Source organism: Schistocerca piceifrons, chromosome 3 (genome assembly GCF_021461385.2).
Source record: "Schistocerca piceifrons isolate TAMUIC-IGC-003096 chromosome 3, iqSchPice1.1, whole genome shotgun sequence".
Classification (NCBI taxonomy): domain Eukaryota; kingdom Metazoa; phylum Arthropoda; class Insecta; order Orthoptera; family Acrididae; genus Schistocerca; species Schistocerca piceifrons.
In genome coordinates, this window is record NC_060140.1 from 72,385,508 (window position 1) to 72,411,085 (window position 25,578).

The 25,578-nt window shown below is 38.6% G+C and overlaps 1 protein-coding gene across 1 annotated transcript in view; it reads left to right on the plus strand.

Moving 5' to 3' along the window:
* Positions 1–5,264, plus strand: part of LOC124789686 (inositol hexakisphosphate kinase 3-like) — a 76,210-nt gene extending 70,946 nt beyond the window's left edge. The window contains exon 6 of the mRNA XM_047257123.1: positions 4,436–5,264. Within this exon, the coding sequence (XP_047113079.1) occupies positions 4,436–4,843 (408 nt within the window). The 3' untranslated portion in view covers positions 4,844–5,264. The remainder of the gene's footprint in view (positions 1–4,435) is intronic.
* Positions 5,265–25,578: the final 20,314 nt, after the last annotated feature.

Genomic DNA, 25,578 nt, shown 5'->3' on the forward strand with positions numbered 1-25,578 from the left:
TAATACTAGTGGAGACGGTGCTGCAGGAATCCTTCTTACACCAAAAATAATTAGTTTGTGTGTTTTTTTTGACCTCAAAAAGGCATATGACACTACTTGCAGATATAACATCCTTCGCCAACTTCATGAATGGGGGTTACGTGAACTTCTGCCATTTCCTATGCAGTCAGGCAGGAGCCTTGTCAGATGCTCTTTCTTTGTGGATGACTTCGCAGTCTTCTACTTTTTCTCCAATCTTACAGTGACAATGAGACAGCTACAGCTGACCATCAGGAGCCTGGAAACCTGGGCCAAGACAATTGGTTCTGTGGTTCTTATCGGAGAAGGCTATATTTCTCAATTTTAACTGTGCTTGTTGAAGTTTTAATGAACCAGTGCTCACAATGGGGGACAATATTGTACATTTTCAGGAAGCTGTGTGCATTTTAGGTTTATTATTTGACTCAAAAATAACTTTGCTCCCATACCTGAAAGACCTATGAACAAAGGACTTCCAGTAATTGAATATTTTAAAATGCCTTAGCTGAAGAGCATGGGAAGTCACGTCATGCCTCCTGCAGTTTTAGAAGACTTTTTTTGATCATGTTAAGATTTATGGATCAGTTCATATTTTCTACCTCAAGATGTTAGGCAGTGTCTGCCATGGGGCATTCGTGTATCGACTGGAGCCTTTTGGACCTGCTCAGTTCACAGTCTGTGTGCAGAGGCTGGTGAACCACCACTCTGGATTCAGCAATATATCCTTTTGGCTCAACAGACACTGAAAAACTCAGTGTCACTTCAGTTATTGGTATTTAGTGCAGTGGTCCAACCCAGCTTTGAATTGCTGTGCAGGAATTGACCCCATGTGACCACGCCATTAGAGATACATGCTACTGACTGTCTCAAGGATCTGGATCTATCAGACCTCTTAATACACAGTCAGGGATGGAATACGTTGCCTGCCTTAGTGTCTTAAAAGGCCCAAAGTGATTTTAAGCATGATGTGGTATAAGAAAACTTGTACTCCAGATTATGTCTTTACAACTTTGTTTTCTTCGATTTTAAGAACATACCACAATTTTATCATTGTTTATACAGATGAATCCCAGCAAGAGAATGTCCTCAGTTGTTCCACTTTATTCCCTGACAGGGTTGTCAAAGTGCATCTTCTGGAATAATTTACAAATTATGATGCAGAGTTATAGGCATTATGGTGGAACTAGAGAGGATTCACAGAAATCACTGTACAAGGTTTCTTGTCTGTTCTGACTCACTTAGTGTACTACAAACACCTCACCAAATGTGTCCAGTAGACCAGCTGATTCAGCTCCAACACTGTGGCAAGGGGATGATCTTTACCTTGGTACATCAGGATAGAGGGAAATGACATGGCTGACAAAGCAGCCAAGGAAACATGTTGGGATGGTGTTGTCTGTCAGTGTCCCATCCTGTTGCATGCCATCATCTCATTTTCTGACATATGCATTATGCGTCAGTGGGAGACCGAATGGTTGAAGGCGACAGTAAACAAACTGTGATCGCTCAAATTGACCTCATAGGCATGGCGGATCTCATGGCACTCTCGCTGCTGGAAGGAGTTTCTGTTTACCAGAGTGCACATCGGACATAGGCCTTTAACACGTGGCTTCCTCCTATGGTGGGAGGATCCACCATTGTGTGAGGTTTGTAGTGTGCCACTTTCAGTTCGGCATATTTTGGCAACATGTGTCTTATATACTGACATCAAGGCATCCCTCAGTCTCGATGGAGATATGCCCCCCTTCCTCACCAATACAAATTCCAGTGTTGCAAGAGTGGTGAATTTTTGTGAACAGTCAGGTCTCATCCTAAACTCGTGAGGAATGGTGGCAGACTTTAATGCATTATAAACTGCTCCACATGCAGGGACAGCTTTGGCTCTCCCCCTCTCCCCCACCCACCCACTCACCCCTCCCCCATGAGATTAGCATGCTGACTTTTCATCAGGGCACTGATGACCATGATGTTGAGCACCCCTCACTTAAGATCATCATCAAGATCATCAAGGAAAGTGGCATGGGATTCAGAATAAAACCATGTGAAATTTGAAACTTCCTGGCAGATTAAAACTGTGTGACGGACCGAGACTCGGACTCGGGACCTTTGCCTTCTAAGCCATGTCTCCGCAATATCCTTTCTTCCAGGAGTGCTAGTTCTGCAAGGTTTGCAGGAGAGCTTCTGTGAAGTTTGGAAGGTAGGAGACGAGATACTGGTGGAATTAAAGCTGTGAGGACGGGGCGTGGGTCGTGCTTGGGTAGCTCAGTTGGTAGAGCACTTGCCCGCGAAAGGCAAAGGTCCCAAGTTCGAGTCTCGGTCCGGCACACAGTTTTAATCTGCCAGGAAGCTTCATATTAGTGCACACTCTGCTGTAGAGTGAAAATTTCATTCATGTGAAATTTAATTGGGAGACTGTATTTAGAGGTTCCAAAAATTTTGAGAGGTCAACCTCACTGTGAGTCCTTGTGGCAGAGTTGTCATTGATGTATTAAAACAGAACAGGGGTTGAAGGCTTATGGATTCCAGGAAAGCTGCCATGAAGCTACCCTTGAAAAGGTTGACATAGGAAGAAGCAATCTTGGCTCCCATGACTGTACCCATGATCTGTTTGTTTGTGTATGCTTCTCAAAGGTAAAGCAGTTGTTTGTAAGTATAAAGTTAAGATATGCAGGAAAGGAATCATACGTTTGGAAACAAGTGGGTGCTGGTTAAGGTATTGTTCAGCAGCAGACCATTTACATGGGGGATGTTGGTGTAGAGGGAAGTTGCAATGACAAACAAGATGTGAAAAGGGTACAGATTTCAGACGATCTAGGAAGTGGTTGGTGTCTTTAATATAGGAGAGGAGTCTTTGTACTGTAGGTTGCAGTTATTGATCAAATAAGGCAGATAAACATTCAGTAGATGCACTGAAGCCAGCAACTAAGGGACAATGAGGGTGAGGGTTTGTGGATCTTAAGAATGTAAAAGGTGGGAGTGTATGGTTTGCGTGGGATAACGAGTTCTATGAATTGAAGTGTTAGTGTTTATGAGGGATTTTAGATCAGTTTGTATCACAGGGATGAGATTTCAATGACAGGTGCTGTAAGTGGAGGTGTCAGACAGCTGGCACAGACTCTTACTCACATACTTCTGTCGGTCAAGTATGACAGTAGTAGATCCCTTGTGTGCCGGGAGGATTATGGTAACAAAACACCTGGAGTTCTGTAGAGGGCAGGTTAGTGACATGTCATGGAGACCTGAGAAAGGGTTGTGTATATGTAGATGTAAACAGTTGTAAAATGACTTGAAATGGAACAAGCATATAAGGCTGGTTCTACAGAAGGCAAATAGTTGATTTTTGTTTGTTGGGAGAATTATAGGTAAGAGCAGTTCATCTATAAAGGAGGCCATATACAGAACACTATTGCAAGCCGTTCTTGACGACTACTACTAGTGTTCCTGGGATACCAGATTAAGTAGTTTATAGGCATTCTGCTGGATTTGGATAGGTTTGATTAACACACAAGTATTATGGGAATTCTATGCAAACTATATGCTAAAACAAAGAAATAAGAACTCTAAAAATGCTTGGAAAACATAACAATGCTTAAGGTTAACAGATGAGATTACACTTCTGGAAAATACTAAGAAAGACATTGAAAGATTTGAATAATTGTTGAGTGGAATGGACAGGCTGCTTAGCACTGCTTTTGGATCAATGTTTGAAAGCCTTGAGGAGATGCAGAAAGTAAAAGCATCAAAATTTGGTATAATGTGATAGTGAGACTTTTTATGTAGGGAGAATGGTGAAGCAGCATCATGAAGACAAAGCGAATGTCAAGGGCATGCAGACGTATACAAAGGAAGGTTCAGTCAATGAGAGGAATCTACCATCATTGACTTTGGCTTGGAGATAAAGAAAAACATACATTTTGAAGACAGTGCTTTAAGGATGTTCGGATACTCACATTGGACCTTGATGCTCTAATTTCCTGTTTGTTATCTGATTAACTAAATGCTCTTTTTTTATGGTTGATTTCATGCATTCTGAGTCTGCATGACACCATTCCATTGTTTGGTTTTCATTTATACTTTTATGCTTTTCTTTAAAAAAATCTATTGTCCTCATGAAAGTATTTCTTCCCATGCTTGCTTTTCTGCATTTTCCTCTTGTAGCCATTTCATCTTTAATGCACATACACAGGATAGAGGGAGCCAGATGACTTTAGGTTGAGTAGCATCTTTTATTGTAGACTGTCTTCCAAATGTAAAGAAAGTAAGTTAATTTTGCCTGTCTGTTGTAATATCATTTGAAGATAACATTATTTATGTTTTAAACTGCTACTTTTTATGATGGTTTGTACCATATTTATAATTTTTGTTATTTGGATTATATTTAGCTGCTGTGGCATCTCAATTTTTATTTAAATTTTAGGGGAAGATGAAGTTTGATTTTGAAATAAGGTCATTGCAAAATTCTGCAGTGCGGCAGGAAGAAGAAAAAACTGCTTTTATGCAGGGTAGCAGAAGAAGTTCTAGTGTTGAACTATTGGATCGCCCATTGAAAGAGCTTACAGCAGATGAAGTTGGTATAGTCCATCGTAGGTGCAGTAGTGTGGGACTTTTTGATGATGCAGCACCTCAGTCGCCATTGCCTTCACCGAGACCACCTGTCACAACTGTTGCGGAGCCTTCAATAGATGTTCGAATAATAGACTTTGCACATTCTACTCATAAAGGCATGGACAACCCTGTTATTTACTCTGGCCCTGATCGGGGCTTTCTATTTGGTCTTGAAAATATGATTTCCATTTTGAAAGGGATTGAAAGAGATCATGGATAGACATTGATTGTTTATAGACAATTCAGACACTGTTCACATGTGGTATGATTAAAAAAAAGTGGAAGTACTCCTTGACAACCAAAGGCCACATTTGGAGTTTTTTTAGAAACACATTAAGTGCATTTTATCATTGACAGTAAGTTGATGTCTGTGATTTTCTAGTCAGTTTAATTTTATACACTGTTTTGCAATAACCCGTAGAACCAGTTGTGGTGATGAATTTTGTGCATAGTAGTGAATGTGGAATTGTTTCATGGGTGCATGTCTCAAAATATTATATGATCTTCCATTTTTAAATTTTGTTTACAGTTCTGTGTTACGTATTTGTATTGTGGATTGTACAGCTGACTAGCTTACCAAGTGTTATTTTTGGATGATATTTTAATTTTACAACAAATTACATTCTGAATATATTGTAATTATTTTATAACACAATCTAGCTAGCAAAAGTGAAAGTTCAGAATCTCTTTGTTTATTGCTTACATGGAGGGGCAATTGTAGTTAGTTGAATAATTTGGAAAGAGTCATAATTTTATTTTTATGTGATATTGACTGTACTTTATGATTAAAAAAGGAGCAGAACTCTTTTATCTGTTTCATAGGCAAGTAAGTACACAAAATGCCTTTATCAGTAATATTTTGATATTGTGCTTCTATGGGGTTACATTCCTTACAAGAAAGTGTATTGGGCTGGATATTGTGAATGAGCTGCATAAAGAAACGTCATGAAACAGTGAGAAATGTCTGGTGTGAGAGACTGACCTCAGTTAAGAGTTGACCCTTGGAGAAATGCAGCTTCCATATTATTAGTTACCCAGTTGTATGTGATATTAACTGTGACAAAAATATATTATAAAATTAAGATAATACATTTCCATGCTATTCATGTGCACATCAGAATACTGAGTAATTGAAAGGTAACTATAGATTCCTATTTTCAGGCAGCACTATTTTCTTACATCCTATCACATTCACCATGGTTCACCTCTTGTTCTGGGCACAGTACTCACAAAAATTCAACTGTCTAATTATAATTATTGTAATCATTGTTAGCCAAACGATATATGAACTTTTTGCTTTTACTGTGGTACCATTTTCCAGGTATTTTCTATATAATAAAGTGTATTATCACTTAATTATGATCTCATACCTCGTAGCTTATAGTTCCTCATTTTGACTTCAGTGTGGCAATGATCTGACATGGAAATATTGAAATAAGATCTTGGTTTACAGCCTCGTGCTATGGAAATCATGCATACTATAGGGTGACCTTAAGTAAAAGTATGGAGGTGTGGCTTATATCGAGGTACTAGATTTCTCTTAATTGCTCAATTTGATCTAGGCCTAGTGTTTGGGGCCACTCAAAGAATAGTGTAAACAGTTTTCTTTGAACAGTTCTGTGCATGACATGGGATTTGTAATCATGAAATATCACCATTGTGGTTGAATGCAACAAGTTTCATATGCACCGTGTCTGGCAACCAGTCAGCTGTTACTCTGTGGTTCACCAGATGTACAAGTACTTGCCATGTAAACATGCACCTTAAAATCATGTGCACTGGCATTTAATATGGATACCATACATCAATGCTACTGGCCTGTTTGTTAAAGTGTCTATGTCAGTGTTCATTGATAATACACTGAGACTGTTGAGTGACAGGTAAAATCTGTTATATCTCTGTGTGTTATCTATGCTTTGACATTTGGAATATGTTGTGCAAATATCCATTGTGTGCTGCATCATCAGTTGCTCAATAGTGCGCATTTGTTGGCAGACATATAACCCACTTAAACCATCAGTCCACTGTTGTGCCATTGGTTCATTATTCACACATGCTGACATCAGTCTCAGTACATTTTTCCTCTTGACACCTCTCAAACACGTGACAACTGCACACATTTTTGGGATCATGGAACTGCGCCTTTGCACCTCCATAATCTGAACTTTGTGTAACACTGATGTATCCTTTCTTTAATCATCATGTTTAATGCTAGTTGATTAGACATGCTGATCTGAGCTAAATGTTTTCTGATGATGCATTGTGAACAACATGTGACCATACTGCAGGTTTAATGATAATTCTTTTGGCCCTACAAAGACTATGGATATGTTAGATTACATTCATCTTTTGCACTAACCTGTTCTAATCCAGGGTTTTGAGTGAGTTATTGTCTTTGCCACTATTCCATGGTTTATGCAATATTTGCTTAATTTTCCTTGTTCTACTTTGGAATGCTCCCCCTCTTTCATCATCTATAGTCCCCCAAAAAAGGTAAAACCATAAAGGTCATGTCACCTTTAAGTCACTCTTAATTTTATAACAACTTGTAGTTTTGTAAAATAATTGTCATATATATTCTGCCATGCGCTTCATAATGGTTTGCATAATGTGGATGTACATGGTTTTTCAGTTACCCTTGTAGTAACTGTCTGTTGTATCTTTCAGTTATAAGCTATTTTTAATAATTTGTTCATTATCATAACTGCTGATAGAATGTACTAATATGTAAAATTAATAGAAATAAGTTTTTAGCTGACTTTAAAATGAAATAATTTCTTTAGTATTTTATGACTTTATCTGTATTTCAGTGTTCTTGGTTACAGTGATGATTAGATGAACACATCATTATAACAAAAAAAATTTTGTCTTTAGACTAATGTTGTTTCTAGCCTCTAATGCATTGGTCTGTATGAAAATGCTCTTTTATCACTGTTAAGAGATGCAAATGGTTGCCAAATTAATAGAACAAGTGTGAAGCAGAAAAGAAAATAGTATGCTTCTAATCCTACAACAAGGACATGAAAAACATATGCAGAAAACTTAAGATTTCGTCCTTGAATGCAACTTTTACTCTGCAATGAAGAGTGCATGATAACGAACCTTCCAGGTGACTTGGGACCTGAACTGCCACCCTCTCTGGGCAGTGTTCTACAGTTTGTATTCATCTATTGATGGAATCAACAAAGCCTTTCAGTAGGTCTACTGCTCTCCAACATTTCCACCTATCACACAAGTTCTCCTGCAAAGCTTGCTGGATTAGCATGCTTGTAAAGAAGGATACAACTAAGAATGACCTACTGACAGCCTAAATGTTTCCACACAATGCTTTTTGAAATTTTGAACGATACTATAAAGTTACACATTTCACTTTTGAATTGTTGAAAATGGAGGATGTTTGTTAAACCATGTAGCTTCCCATCATTTGTAAGGATCTTGTCCAGCAGTTACTCTTGACAACAATCAAGCATAAATAGCCTGTTTACACTCTATATACCTATTTCATGGTAACTTGATGTGTTCCTAATCTGTTTGTATATTTACAGTATATATAGTATGCTGGAACTGAATCCTAGAAGCCTATTCTGAAAGACCAGATCATAATATTAGAGAGCAAATAATTTAATTGCCACTAAATCAGAAATTGTAAACTATAATATACTGAGATGACATGTCTTTTCAGATTTGTTCTTTTGTGAGAAACCATCTTTCCAAGAAATGGCTGAACTTTGGGAATTCTAGAACAATTCCCAATAACTTAATAAGTTGTTTGTGGTGTTCAATTTTTTTTTTCATCTGAAAATACTGTCATGAACTCATTTTAGTACCCAAGAACTGCAATAAAATACCCACTAAGAACATTACCCACATCTTTTAGTTTAGGGAACATGTGAAATTTTAGGCCCTGAACCTATTTTTCCAAGAAGAAAGCCAAACTCTTTGAGTAACATGTCATTTATGCTCTAAGAACATAGAGGAAACATGTTGATGCATAGAGAATACGCATTAATTGTGTGCATTCAGTCAATATTTGCCTGTGTGTTTTTGTACCATTACATCAGTGTTTGTGCACAACAAAAAGAAATTTACTATAAGAGTTCAAGAATGAAAACTGAATTTCTGATACGTGCAGAAGAGCATGTGTGAGGTGCGTAGAGTAGGAGACACACATTAGTAAATTCATATTGAAGTGGATTTATTGACCGTATTTTGCTTCAAACTCTCAGGAAGGCTCAACATTAGATTGCAGAGTTATGTTAAGTGGTATGTAGTGACAGAGAACTGATGAAAATTGTTTCTTTTCTTCCATCTGAATATTTAATTAACAAATCATTTCTAAAGAAAATGTTTTTTTCCTGCTGCAATTAGGTGTTTTGTTTATCAATGAATGTTCATATAGCTGCTGCAGAAAATGACCAGACCAACAAACTTGTTGATCTAGCTTTTCTGACTAATTGAAATCCTAATAAATGAGAAACAGCAGCATTATCATTTCAATCCAACTACAACTGAAGGAAGTAACATTTTATTGTGGACTGAACTGACTTTTCTGCTGTTCACACAATAATCTCATGTTCCATTATACCTAATTTGCTCACTGATTGCCACATAGTAAAAATATTGATATTTTCAGTTGTTAGTTGGATATCATGCTTCGTATCTTAAAAATGTGATACGTGTGATACTGTTAAGGGAAAGGTACCTCACACAACCAGTCGATTTGGTTCATATTTGGCATGTCATTAGTGTATAACTTAAAATGAGACTCTTCGCTATTATGGCCGAACACCCCTCCAGTTTTGAGAAAAACACCCTTCCTGATGCATGGATGACTCACAATTGACAGGATCAATAGATAATTGGAAAAATGGGCATTTTTCATGATCACATATGGAATCCGGAAATGCACATTTTCCTAGAAACTGTGGAAAGCAGCCATTAAGACAGTTGATTATGTACCAATAAGGGGAACACTATACAGGGTGTCCCAGCTATCTTGTCCACCCAAAATATCTCTGGAACAATAACAGCTATTGGAAAAAGACTTTCACCGGTATCAATGTAGGGCTGGGGCCCATGAATGTACATATTTGGAAACATTCTAAAACGAAAGCATATGTGTTTTTTAACACAAACTTATGTTTTTTTAAATGGACCTCCTATATTTTTTCTTCAGCAATCCATAGCATGACAAAGCACATACACAATGGCGTTGATTGCATCGCAATATTCCCATTACATCCCGAGATATTGAGACGCGAAGTTGGCACTTGAAACACTCAACATGCGCTGCTAGCGCACGCCCTGAGGCTTAGGCGTGAACCCCATGCTGCCCGTAATAGCGATGTGATTTACATGCGTAATCACACTTGCATACTTATCAAGAGGTCCGAAACGAATAATACAGTCTGCTGCCATCCTGCATTAACGTCGTACATTCCAGCAGGTATTTATCCCATAGGGTAGGGGTGATGCGGTTCTGAAACATATCTGTGTACCGCAACATTAGTCACAAAGTTAACTTCGCTTATCGTTAATCTGTTACTAAAAAGGTAATGCCGTTCAACGTTAAAACTTTACTTTAGATCTAGCGCAAGTGACAGTTAATCATTCACTCGTAATAGTAAAATTCATGTTGATGGTTTTAGTGAAACGAGCAAGTGGACTAAAAGTGCAAGAGGGAAACCATTATGCGCTTATGAGAGTTGATGGCAGCAGACCGTATTATTCGTTTTGGACCTCTTGATAAGTATGGAGGTGTGATTACACATGTCAATCACATCGCGATTACGGGCAGCATGGGGTTCACGCCTGAGCGTCAGGACGTGCGCTAGCAGCGCATGTCGGGTGTTTCAAGCGTCTACTTCACGTCTCAATATCTTGGGATGTAATGGGAATATTGCGATGCAATCAACGGCATTGTGTATGTGCTTTGTCATGCTATGGATTGCTGAAGAAAAAATATAGGAGGTCCATTTAAAAAAACATAAGTTTGTGTTAAAAAACACATATGCTTTCGTTTTAGAATGTTTCCAAATATGTACATTCATGGGCCCCAGCCCTACATTGATACCGGTGAAAGTCGTTTTCCAATAGCTGTTATTGTTCCAGAGATATTTTGGGTGGACAAGATAGCGGGGACACCCTGTATAATGAAAGCATCACTGGTGTATCAACCAAGGCATGTGGCTGGGAAGCAGAGAACCTGTGTTTGATTTTCAAATGCCTTTTGCAATTTTTTAAATTGTATTTTTCTGTATGGAAATAGGTAGGTGGGTATGGGAGGGTTAATAACATTCTCAATAAGGAATAATAACAAAGTAGGCAAACAGATTTCTCAAAAGGCTTGGATTAGTACAGAATTAAAATTTTAAGCCTGATAGTAATGAAACAGTTATGAGTAATACTGCTGCAAATTTGTCATGAGGTATCACAGCCAGCTGACCACTAGATGCTTCTTTATGGTGAGGTGATGCACAGATCTTTATTTTGAGGTTTCAAAATTGCAAGGTGCCTCTGAAAACCCAGCAAGAATTGTGCAACTGCACAGACAATTCATGATTAACTTTCAGTGCCAATTTTTCAGGTAATGTTATCATATGCATTATATGCAGTAAAATTAATTCCTTTAAAAGAAATATTTTAAAATGTAAATTAAGACTGTTTTCCACCAAATCTTTGGAACAAATGATATAGTTGCAGGAAGACTGCATTAACTAGATGTTCTTTGTGGCAAGAGTATATTTGCTTTGAATGTATGACATGTGTACCATCCATGTAGCTGTTCAAATGAAATTGAGGACATATAACAGACTGAGTGAAAGAGCCATTGTACGACAACCAGAATTAAAGTTTTAATTCACTAATAGTAAAAGTCATTTGTGAAATTTGCCTACCTTATTATTCCTTATTAACTCTCCTGTTTCTATCAATTTTGAAGTGGCAAAAATACATACGAAGGAAAAAATTGCAGAATGCATTTGAGAATTGAACACAGGTTCTCTGCTTCCTAGCAAGGTACCTTGGTCAATATGCCAGTGGTGCTTCTGTTGAGCAGTGTTTACCTTATGGGTTCAGAAGCAGCAGTTGTAACAATTTCTTTCCTCAATTTCTAGGAAAAGACACATTTGCGGACTCCACATACGATGATGGAAAAATGCAGTCAATTTTGAGTTGATTGTGCAATTTGTATTGTAGGGGTGGCTTTCTGGAAAAATGGAGGGGTGCTGAGCCAAAGTATCTTAGTCTTTCATTAAAGGTTGTACAGCTGACCTGCCAAATATGAACCTAATTGGTTGACCGTGTCTGATGCCTTCCACCGTATAACAGGAAATTATAAAAGTTGTAAAACATATTTGATGATGTGTTCCAGGTGCAGCTCATCATCAGAATATTTCTTTTGTTGCAAATGATCTTAACAGGATGTTACAAAATTTTAATAAAACAAATATGAAAGTAGGAGTTTAGTGACCTAATACACGAGCAGTGATGTGTGTTCAAAATTTACATAATGGTCACAGGCCTCCTGCGGGACTTCAGTGTTGTAACTTAAGATAACTGTTATCTTTTGATGGCTTATTTTGCTTTGCTGGATACACATTTTCTTTAAATCCAATTCTATTTTAAAATATATATGTAGTGTTTGTTCCTTCAAACTTGTACAAGAGAACAGACACCACATATATAATTAAGTCAAGGCTGGTCAATGATCGCTTTAGTGCAGATGCACACAATGCTGAAACTCTTAGGGAATCAGCCAAACACAATGAGTAATGAGGATAATGGGCAGGGACACTACATCAGTAGTGTGTAGATAAGTTGAAAATTTAGGTCTAACAGGAGGCATGCTAGGGTAGTCAGTGCAGTTTCAATGACCACTGTGTCCGGATGGCTCAGTGGGCAGAGCATCTGCCTAGAGAGCAGGAGACCAGGGTTTGAACCCCGATCTTGCACAAATTTTCAACTTCCCCATTGATGTAAATCAGTGCCCACTAGCAGCTAAATGTCATTAATTCCTTCGTGTCTCCATTTTAAAATGTCTGTGTACTGTGCGATTTTCAGGACTTGTCTTATCTTCACAAAAATTTCCAACTTTTCATTGTGATCAATTCTGGTGAAATCCTTACATCTGGAATAATAGGATCTACTTTATTTAACGATGAGAAATTAGGATTTGAATCAAAGGTTTACTACACAACCTTTCACTAGGGCAGTATACTGTAGATCTAATTTTGATGATAAAACTTTGTCACCCAAAAAAATTCAAACACGTGAAAAGCTTTTAACCTTAGCAAGAAAGATGAAGTGAATGGGAATTACTGTTTCTGTACTGTTGTCTCCCAGTTTTTACTGATAAACGACCAACCTGGTTACCTTGAAGATGAGGAAAACAAAGGATGGAAAATAACCAACTGAGAGAATAGGTAACATAGACATTCTAGCTACATAGACATTGTAGCTACTTTTTTTGCACTGTAGTACTGATGAACATGACTTTTTGCTATTCTTATGTTGACAGGAATGTGATTCAGGATTTTTACACACCTCACACGTTTGTTTACTTTCCTGTGAAACTGCCATTTGAGAGCGCCTGTTAAGTGTCTTGCCATTACTCAAGATAGCCATCTTCATTCAATTATCTGTTCTATCACTCATACACTTTCTGAAATACCCTTTTTCCAAATTTTGTTTCTAATTGCTTCGTTCATCATGCCACTGTGTTCACATTTCAATTGTTATGCTATTTCCAATCCCTTCCCTGAATGAGAACAGTAAAACTTATTCATTATATGTCAATCCCCCCCCCCCCTCTCTCTCTCTCTCTCTCTCTCTCTCTCTCTCTCTCTCTCTCTCTCTCTCTCTGGTGTGTGTGTGTGTGTGTGTGTGTGTGTGTGTGTGTGTGTGTGTGTTTCTTTTTCTTTCTTGTAACCTGTCCTTTTCAGGTGGTGCAGATATAAGTCATGATATTGCAGACCTGTGATATACGAGGGTTATTCCAAAAGTAAGGTCCGATTGATTGCCAAATTGAAACCACAGTGAACATCAGAAATGTTTTACTTGTAACAATTAGCTACACCTTTCAGCTACTTCTCTACGTAGTCGCCGTTCTGACTTAGACTTTTGTCATAGCGTTGTACCAACTTTTCAATAGCCTCATCATAGAAGGCAGCCACCAGTGCTTTCCGCCAATTCTCCACGCTGGCCTACACCTCGTTGTCTGTGTCAAAATGTTGTCTTCAAAGACAGCTGTTCATGTGACCAGAGATGAAACTCAGGGGGAGACAATTGCGGACTGTATTGTGGGTAATCTCACATTTCCATTTGAAAACGATGCAGGAGCATCTTCACTGCCCCTGCAGAATGCGGCTGAGAATTGTCGTGAAGACGAAACAGCACGACAGTTATGTAATGTTGGCTGCATAGCTTCAGGCGAAATTTCTCACCAGGCCCTCGTACTTGGCGGCAGACACTATTTTTTAGACATCTTTACGCACTCACTGCGAGCTCAGAAATGAGAAGAGCGACGTGATGCTAACTGGGGTTATACTAGAGACACTACCCAACACATCTGTGCAAAGCTTTATCGGATTTTCATAGTCGTTTCCATTTCGCGACCGATCGGACCTTACTTTTGGAATAACCCTCGTATCATGTGTATAGCTCTTGCCCACAAGACAACCTTCATGTTTTTCACAAAGTACACAGAATCTTAATATTTTGTCATATTGACAAACTGCAACTTGTACATGGATTTTGTTTTAATTCCCTGATGATCATCTTGAAATGTTTTGAAGTTTATATGTATAATAAGCCTGTGGCCAATTTTAACTGCTAGAACTTCCAGTCACAACTAGATAATTAAAAGGGAAATGCATGTATACCATTTATGTGCTAGGTCTTGACAGTGGTAAAATACAAAGGCTTTATTTTGTACTTCATGAACGATATGAAGAGTGTCTTGTGATTAAAAGCCATATACATGATATATTACAGTTTTGATGCCATAACTACAAACTAACATCACATACATTTGTGCTGTTTGGATGTCATGCTGATCATATTTATTTATAAATGTCCATTTTGAGAACACACTACTATATAATTGACAATGACTGGCTTAAGTTTATCGCCATCATCAGATCATAAGCACCTGTTTAGCTACATGTAGCAATATTATGAAAAAAGATAGTAGCTACTCATGATATAGTGGAGATATTGTCACACAGTAAGCTTTTGTCCAACAAGGCCTTTGTCAAAGATAGAACACACACACACACACACACACACACACACACACACACACCAGAGAGAGAGAGAGAGAGAGAGAGAGAGAGAGAGAGAGAGAGAGAGAGACTCTGGGAGCTGAAGCCAGACCACGAACAGCAATGCATGATGGGAGAGGCAACCAGGTGAGGGTGAGGAAGAGGTTGGGGTGGGGTGAGGAGGGGCAGGAATAGCAGGGCAAAGGTGGGGGATAACGTGAAGAGAGGGTAGGGTAGCTAGGTGGTTGGGAGGTTAGACGGAAGCGGGAGATTGGAGGGAGGGTAGCAGAAAAGGAGAGAATTACAAAGACTGGATGCATTGTTGGAGCAGAGGGCTGTGTAGTGCTGGAATGGGAACAGGCAAGGGGCTAGATAGCACTCTCCCTTCAGACTACAAGTGGCCTACCGGGACCATCCGACCACCGTGTCATCCTCAAGGGAGGACGCGGATAGGAGGGGCGTGGGGTCAGCATACCGCTCTCACAGTCATTATGATGGTATTCTTGACCAAAGCCACTACTATTCAGTTGAGTAGCCCTTCAATTGGCATCGCGAGGCTGAGTGAACCCCGAAAAATGGCAACAGCCCATGGTGGCCTGGATGGTCACCCATGCAAATGCCGACCATGCCCGACAGCGCTTAACTTCGGTGATCTCACGGGAACCGGTGTATCCACTGCAGCAAGGCCTTTGGCAAGGGGCTAGATGGATAAGGACAATGACTGACTAAGGTTGAGGCCAGGGGGGTTACGGGAACGTAGGATATATCGCAGGGAAAGTTCCCACCTGTGCAATTCAGAAAAGCTTGTGTTGGTGGGATGGATCCAAATGGCACAGGCTATGAAGCAGTCATTGAAATGAAAGACATTGTGTTGGGCGGCATGCTCAGCAACAGAGTGGTCCAGTTGTTTTTTTGGCTTTTTGGCCACAGTTCGTCAGTGACCATTCATGTGGACAGACAGCTTGTTGGTTGTCATGCCCACATAGAGTGCAGCGTAGTATTTGCAGCTTAGCTTGTAGATCATGTGACTGGTTTCAGAGGTGGCCCTGCATTTGATGGGGTAGGTGATGTTTGTGATGAGACTGGTGTAGGTGGTGGTGGTGGTGGTGGTGGTGGTGGTGGTGTGCGCGTGGGCGCGTGCGCCGGAAGCTTATTGTATGACAGTATTTTTGTTATGCGTCTCTGCATCTCTGCTAAATGGTGAGTAGCAACTACCCTTTTCATAATATTGTTACATTCCACCATGGATTTTCCATTGTTTATAGCTATATGTAGAGATTATTTGATGTTATTACTTGTATCGGAATAGTTTTAATGATCTGATGATGGCAGTAAGTTGAAATTGGTCATAGTCAATTATATACTGTAGTTACGTGTGATCAAAATGGACATTTACGAATAAAGTGTCAGACATGATCGCAGTCTCATTTACACACTTTGTCTTCAATTGATAAATGATGATCATAATTAGTATAGAAATGAAAAAGGAATCTAAGCAGCAGCATTGCTGAAAAAAATGATTATATCTTTCATAAATAATGTACCAACTATGAACAACATAAATATATAAGGTTTTATATAAGAAAAGAATGCACTCATGTATGTATTAAAATTGTTTCAGTAAGGTGTGCAGCTCTATGTACTACATTGATTTTAAAAAAAATTACTTTCTTACTCAGAATTAATTGCTGGAGGAAGTACGCAGTTGTCCATTTTTGACTTCTTTAAGCTTGGCAGGTTTGGTCTAAAATGAGGTAAATATTATCTGTGTGTGAACAGATTCATTTATTAATATCTGAATGTCACATAGAGTTTTGAAAGCCAAGCTATAATTTTAAATTCCTCGTCTTTGTGGCTCTCCACCAATTGGCAATTTGAGATGTTAATCATTGCATTCAACCGTACCACAGTAAAGGAAGACATTATTTTAGGTTTCTTTGTGATTACACTCGTGCTTTTCTTCTTCACAATATTTTCTTCAACAGTCAGACCGTTCCTGACATTCTCTCCTAGACAACTTAAGCCATCTGTAATTCCCTTATCGATATGAATGAGGAGATCGATATGAATGAGGAGCATTTAGAGTGACATTGTAAGTGTGTGTGTGTGTGTGTGTGTGTGTGTGTGTGTGTGTGTGTCACAAATGTTGACTTTCTTTTTTGTTTACTTCCATGTTCAATGCCTTTAACAACAAAATTGCTTTTAAAAGTAATAGTACAGATGACTAATTATGTTAGTGTCATATAAAGTATTTGGAAATAATGTTTTAAATTTTGTCTCAACTGTACCACCATGGTTTTGAAAATGAAACTAGTTTCAGAGGTGTGATAAAATGAGATATAGAAATACAAACATGTTACACGACTTGCAATGTCCATACCTGAATACTATTGTGATTCCAAATTCTTTTGTTTTTGACCAATAATTTTTGTGTTTCTTGTGACTGAAACTATCATCGACTGATATAATTATTACAGATACAGATATATCTACCAGATTAATAACAAATTGAAATTTATGGCAACTAGATGTGGAAAAAGATGAGGGCCTATTTTTATATGTAACTACACTGCCTTATTATGATGTAGTGATATGCAGAGTTGCAGATGAACAGTCTGTACTATACAGTATGGGAATTTTCCCAGTGTTTCCATTTTGCTAGTATAAAATTTAAATGTTGCTGTATGTTTCTCATTTAGTATGTGTAGTCTTTAAAGCTTGAACTGCATTTAATGAAAGAGGTACAAAGAAAGGTTAAACCAAAGTTTGTTAAACTAAGTTGATGCACTCTAAAATGTAATGTAAATGAAATAATGCAATAAATTAGTGTAAGAGTAATTGTTGGGTAGTTCATTTTGTTATCCTTCACCATATCTTTCAGTAAAATGAAGTGGGCCATTTTTATAAATTAACAATTTGTGTTTAATGTCTCAAAACTGTGAAATATTGTTCAGTCAGATGAGAGCAAACTAAGATTAATAATTTCACATTAAACCGATTTGAAACAAAAGCTGTTATGTTATTGGAATGCAAGGTAGCCTAGAATAAAATGTGCACTACGTTGATTTGAATTGAATGTCACAGGAAGAGTGTATAATTTCATTTATAAAAAATTAAGGAACTGTAAAGTATGAAGGTGATACTAGAGGTACCATTTTGTTTTGTTTTAATTCCGGAAATATATTTGATTAGTGAAAAGCTCACATAACAAATTGAAGCTAACTTGATTTCTCCTCACAATCACCTTTATTATTTAAACAATTGTCATACTTGTCTAAAAGCTTTAGAATTACCATGTTGTATTTGGTTGATCTCAGTCCCTTAACTCAGTTATTCACTGCATTTGTCACCTTCACATCACTTCCAAATGGTTTCCCTCACAGTGAACTCTTTGAGCTTCATGAAAAGGCGAAAATCACTGGGGGGCAAGGTCTTGACTATATGGTGGCTAATCAAAAATTTCCTATCCAAACTCATCTTGCAGTCCTCTGAGAACCACAGCAGTTTAAGGGAGGGCACTGTCATGAAGAAAGTCAGTATCACAAGAAAGCATTTTGTGCCTCTGATTTAGGGTTGCTCACTGTTGTTTTCTTAGTGTCTCAGTATGAAATTCTATTGACAGTAATGTTTTTAGGCACGAGATCCACCAATAGATGGACTTTACAATCCCAAAAGAAATCACTGCCATCAGTCTTCATGTTGACTCAGTTTGTTTGAATTTTCAGTTTTTTTGGTGTTTGACAGTGATGACACTAAAGTGGTTAGTGCTTTGTCTACAGGGTGAAATGAGGCAGCCATCTCTCATCACAAGTAACAGTTTGATCAAGAAAGAAATTTCCATCTGCGTATCATCATGACATAAATGTCAGTGCTTCAGACATTCCATCTTTTGTGTTGGTCACTTAGGTGCTACAGAACTCACTGTAAATATTCGGAAAGACAATGTGAAACTTGTCAGCGCTTACACTTCACTTGATTCTTCAAATCATCTGTGGTTTAACACATGTCCTAGTTGAGTTTAATCATGCACATTTGTATGTCCATAGTTAAAACATTTCACACAGCTTTCTTACATTTCTTTTGTTCATTACTGTATCACCACAAACTATTTTCTCTTGACAGTAAAGTTATGTAGATTAAACTTCAGAACCTTCAAAAGTGGAATAACACCTCTAACTAATACAGTGTGTGGGACTTTATATCACTCAGTCTATTATAAAAAAAAAAGTTACAAATGAGCAGTGGCAGTTTTATTTTTACTGGCATTTGCACAGAATTTGAGAAAACCATTGAGCCTTGGATAGACACATGATATCAGTCTGTGTAATTGAATCATTACTATCTGGATTACACTTTTAATAAATGCTTTAGCAATCTAGGAAATGTTCTGTGGACTGATTTTCTCTTGAATATGCAAACTATAACATTTTTTTTAAATGAGAAGAGAAAAGAGAAAGATGATGGTGTGATGGTAAAGAAGTCAAATGAAGCAGGTACAATTAGCACAAATTAATGCTAAACTGACATCTGGAACTAAACACAAAATATAGAGTAATTTGTTCATGAGAGAGAGTTCGATTTACACACACATTGAAGCAGAAATCAAAACTGTGTTGAAGAACTTATCTCTGGGGAAAGAGGATTAGAGGAAATGTGACTGTTCAAAAATCAGCTAAGAAAGTGTGCCTGTGTGACACACTAGTTTTGAATAATGACACTTCCTCGAACTCTTTCACCTTTATTGCTACACAGTTGCATTTGAAAAGCTACATGTGCCTTTGGGCTTGTTGGCTGGCAAGAACCTCACTGAATACAGCCTGTCTTGGTTTTATATGGCTTGATGAAACTGGATTTCCTGAGCTGGGCACTGGTTTGCAGCACAAGAAACTGGTATTTTTACCTAACCACCTGCATTGTGAGGATGATAAAAACCTGTAGAAAAGCCTCTAAACCTGAACGTTTGCTGCAAGCTAAATGGGTGGATGGATGTTAAGGTTTAACACTCATTAGCAAGCAATCTTTGTGGCTCCTACCACTTCCAAGTTGTGTTAGCGTTCTGTCTTGGTTAAACCTCCATCCCCTTGCTATTTGTGTGGTACCTGTGTCCTACTAATTTTCACTGAATCCCTCCCAGTGGTTTGTATGGGTCACTGTGTAGTATGCACTCCAAATACAATGAGAGAACTTCAGAAAATTAAGTTTTCCTGAGCACATGTGAGCAACAAGACAAGATGCATGATTCAACAATATAACTACCAGCCTACATAAAAATTAGATTGTGGTGTGATAGCTCCTGTGGTATCAGATCATCTAAGTTGAGTGGGAAAGTCTTGACAGTATATTTGTTATGTATATAAGACACTCTCACTAACTTAATAAATGTTGTCCACAAGTAGTTAAAACGATCAAAACTGATTATGCACAAATCAATCAGAATAAACTTATCTAAAAGAATTCAGAGATGAAGCTTTTGGCTTGCAACAAAAGTTGGCAATCCTGTTATGAAGGAGACACATGTAGCATAAAAAATTAAAATATATACTTGTATTATAAATGTGGAAATAACTCTGTATGTTATACTTTCACAAATAAACCACTGAACCAATTTTGATGAAATTTGGCATGGAGACAGCTTGAATGCTGAGGAAGAACATAGGCTCCTTTAGAAAATGCATAGTCCAACTTCTTCTCTGAAGGTAAGATACTGTTTTGGAGGAACTGTTTATACTCTTAAAAATAACTCCATACACTCAGGATACTTTTAAACCAATCTCCCTATATTTTCACTTCCAAAAACAAGACACCATATAAATGATTCATTTTGTAAGCCCAACAATTACTGCTCCGGCAGATACTCTTACATACTTTATAACAAATACAACCTAGAAAGCTCTAGCAAGTCCACCATCTGGACCTCACGAAAGTAAGTGAATAAGTAAGTGTCTTTTCTTTTCTTTAACAGCGTTCAACTGTTCTCAATAATGACTGATGTAGCACCGTCACGTAGTAAGTCGTGTTTGCTCCTTGTGCTGGGCGTGTAACTTCTGAGGCGAGCATTGCAACTAGCTACCCACGCCGGTCAACCATCTGATACACGCCAGTCCTGCACAAACATAATAATGGCGCAGTAGGCACAGTTCCACTTTCAGACACTCATCTTTAAAGTAACGTGTGTCTAGATGGTGGAAATATGAGTGTCTCTAGAATTTACCTACTCCAGTCCTGTCACAGGCTTACCCTGCCCCATCAGAAACCAGGCCATATGTGAAAGCAGTTAAGTCATATACCAACTCTGCTGCAAACACTTCACAGCTTTTTACGTAGGTATGAGTACCAATCAGCTGTCCACCATGATGAATGTTCTGATTTATCCTTGATTCTTGTGAATACATTGTGAAATTTTATCACTTTGTTTTTATACATGGTATTTTTATATGTTGTACTAAATCCACGAAAGCCATACACAAAGTAAATAAATAAATGGCCATCACCAAACTGTTGCCAAGAACAAAGTTGACCACCTGGTAGCATAACATGCAGCAGTACACAACATGCTCGATTTCAATGGCTGCTTCACAACCTAGGCCATCTGGATCCTCCTCCTCCAGCAGCAGCAGCAGCAGCAGCTCTTCTGAACTACACAGATGATAGTTACCCTTACAACACATCCTCCACTTCTGTAATTGTCCTGGCTTCAACTTGAGGTAATCCACTTCCTTGCACCCTCTAAGCAACAGTTTCCCCTTCCTCTGGCCCATCGCCTTCTCCCGATTCATTTCCCTAAGTCACCTTCATCGTGTGCCGCTCCCCAATGGCCCTTACTACAATCGTGCTTTACATGCCTCACCTACATACCTGCCGAACCACTAGCCACCCACCCCAATTCTCTCTCCCTGTCCCCTCCCTCCCTCTCCCTCTCCCCTCCTTCCCCCTCCCTCTCCCTCTACACACTCCATCCAACGCTACCCCCACCACAACCAGTTCACAGCATATGCACTGTTAGTCCAACTGGCACCTTGTAGGGACATAGGTGAGACGACTTCAATCTGTTTAACTGCTGTATTTTCGCAGGCCACTAATATCGCTAGGTCATCTGTGAAAGCTAAAAAACTGACCTTTATGTCATCATCCTTTTGTCCAAGTTGAACGGGTTTCCAATGGTATATATGTGAAAGGGGTTTGAGGTGGAAAAAGATAGAACAATTACAGGCAATCCAAACAGAGAGTCATGTTGCCATGCTCCAAAAAACTAAAGATATTAACTGAACCCTCTGTCTGTAATAAAGCCTGTCTACTTGAATTAAAATAAGTAAAAAGAACCTCATCGATATATATCAAAACGGCTATCAGGTAAATGATCAGTGGTTGATGAATAAATATCAGTATGACTTAGACCATCAATCACTAATGGAACACAATTAAATTGGCAGCATGTGTTTTTAATCATGAACAGAAAGAAATAAGTTAAGGGATACTTTCATTTTTTTTATATTCATAGATGTCACAAGGAATTGCTGGAATCCTGAGGTTGGCAATAAAGGCTCATAAATGCTATTTTCTTAATAGGTTTCTTTCTCAAATCAGGGCAACATTTTACTTTAATACTTTAATTGTTGAAGTATACCACTGTGACATAACCACGCAACAGTCTGAGAGAGTGGTGAAGATGTCACTGACATCAAAGATATTATCAAGAGGATTATAGAAAGAATTTTAACTCTGAACTGTGTGCCAGACTGGGACTCAAACATGGGATCTTGGCCTTTTGTGGGAAAGTGCTCTATCAACTAAGTGATCTGACCATGACTCGTTACCCCTCTGACTTCCACAGTGCCTCGTCTCCTACTTTCCAAACTTCACAAAAGTTCTCCTGCATACCTGTCAGGAAGTCTGTAAGGTTGGAGAAGAGGTGCTGCCAGAAGCAAAGCTGCGAGGGCAGGTAGTGAGTTGCACTTGGATTGCTCAATATGTAGAGCACTTGCATGTAAAAGGCAAAGATCACAAGTCCGAGTTCCAGTCTGGCACACGGTTTTAATTTGACAGGGAGTTTATTCCATCACGCTGACCACTCAGCTACCAGGGGCAGACTTATTAAGATAATTAACAGAAAACTGCAGAAGAAAGGTTCTGTACTTGAACAGTTTATTAAATCAATAGTCATTATCTTAAGGTATTACCTTATATGCCCAATTCCTTAAAATGTTTCAGGTGCCAGTGATTTAGATATGCTATGCAAGCACCCTGTGAATAAGAAATATCCTCATTTTTGCCACCCTATATTAAATGTTGTAGGTCATTCTATATGAAGCTGAGACAGATCTGTGGAACTGGTTGAAGGAAAATCTAAAACATATATAACCAAGAATGTACTGTAAGCTGAACCTAAGAAGGTATATAAAACATAACAGTCATTATACATGTAGTGCCATCAATGCTGATAGTAAAGAAATGGCCAGTCACAGAGATGTGGGCAAATGACACACAGGCCAGAGAATGTAAATGCTGAAATGCATATCACAAAGCAGGTTATGCAATCTAGTTAGACAGTTAAGCCATCAGGTATCACTGATGGACAGCCCAGTGTATTCTCCAGACAGACAGACAGTAGTAGGTTTCCTAACGTGTTCCAATCTATGAAGAATCCAGTATCATTATGAAAAGAAAAAAAAAATTGACCTAGAAACCACAAACATGAGACCACTCAGGGGGCTTGCCGCTCTGTGGTGGGTTCATGCTTGGCTATCACAAGGTCCCAGGCTTTGCAGCATCTTTTCCCTTCCATGCTGCATGTCTGTCCTCTTGCTGTTCTTTTTTCCCTACCATGGGGAAATGTCTGAGCTGAAAATGTGTTGTGCATTATCGGTAGTCAATATCAGAATACTGTCGGCTAGCTTGCTAGCTAGCATGCAGCTTTACTGTATGATTAAATGATGATGGCGTCCTCTTGGGTAAAATATTCCGGAGGTAAAATAGTCCCCCATTCGGATCTCTGGGCGGGGACTACTCAAGAGAATGTCGTTATCAGGAGAAAGAAAACTGGCGTTCTACGGATCGGAGTGTGGAATGTCAGATCCCTTAATCGGGCAGGTAGGTTAGAAAATTTAAAAAGGGAAATGGATAGGTTAAAGTTAGATATAGTGGGAATTAGTGAAGTTCGGTGGCAGGAGGAACAAGACTTCTGTTCAGGTGACTACAGGATTATAAACACAAAATCAAATAGGGGTAATGCAGGAGTAGGTTTAATACTGAATAGGAAAACAGGAATGCGGGTAAGCTACTACAAACAGCATAGTGAACGCATTATTGTGGCCAAGATAGATACGAAGCCCACACCTACTACAGTAGTACAAGTTTATATGCCAACTAGCTCTGCAGATGACGACGAAATTGAAGAAATGTATGATGAAATAAAAGAAATTATTCAGGTAGTGAAGGGAGATGAAAATTTAATAGTCATTGGTGACTGGAATTCGAGTGTAGGAAAAGGGAGAGAAGGAAACGTAGTAGGTGAATATGGATTGGGGCTAAGAAATGAAAGAGGAAGCCGCCTCGTAGAATTTTGCACAGAGCACAACTTAATCATAGCTAACACTTGGTTTAAGAATCATGAAAGGAGGTTGTATACATGGAAGAATCCTGGAGATACTAGAAGGTATCAGATAGATTATATAATGGTAAGACAGAGATTCAGGAACCAGGTTTTAAATTGTAAGACATTTCCAGGGGCAGATGTGGTCTCTGACCACAATCTATTGGTTATGACCTGTAGATTAAAACTGAATAAACTGCAAAAAGGTGGGAATTTAAGGAGATGGGACCTGGATAAACTGAAAGAACCAGAGGTTGTATAGAGTTTCAGGGAGAGCATAAGGGAACAATTGACAGGAATGGGGGAAAAAAATACAGTAGGAGAAGAATGGGTAGCTTTGAGGGATGAAGTAGTGAAGGCAGCAGAGGATCAAGTAGGTAAAAAGACGAGGGCTAGTAGAAATCCTTGGGTAACAGAAGAAATATTGAATTTAATTGATGAAAGGAGAAAATATAAAAATGCAGTAAATGAAGCAGGCTAAAAGGAATACAAACGCCTCAAAAATGAGATCGACAGGAAGTGCAAAATGGCTAAGTAGGGATGGCTAGAGCACAAATGTAAGGATGTAGAGGCTTCTCTCACTAGGGGTAAGATAGATACTGCCTACAGGAAAATTAAAGAGATCTTTGGAGATAAGAGAACCACTTGTATGAACATCAAGAGCTCAGATGGAAACACAGTTCTAAGCAAAGAAGGGAAAGCAGAAAGGTGGAAGGAGTATATAGAGGGTCTATACAAGGGCGATGTACTTGAGGACAATATTATGGAAATGGAAGAGGATGTAGGTGAAGATGAAATGGATGATACGATACTGCGTGAAGAGTTTGACAGAGCACTGAAAGACCTGAGTCGAAACAAGGCCCCGGGAGTAGACAACATTCCATTAGAACTACTGACGGCCTTGGGAGAGCCAGTCCTGACAAAACTCTACCATCTGGTGAGCAAGATGTATGAAACAGGTGAAATACTGTCAGACTTCAAGAAGAATATAATAATTCCAATCCCAAAGAAAGCAGGTGTTGACAGATGTGAAAATTACCGAACTATCAGTTTAATAAGTCACAGCTGCAAAATACTAATGCGAATTCTTTACAGACGAATGGA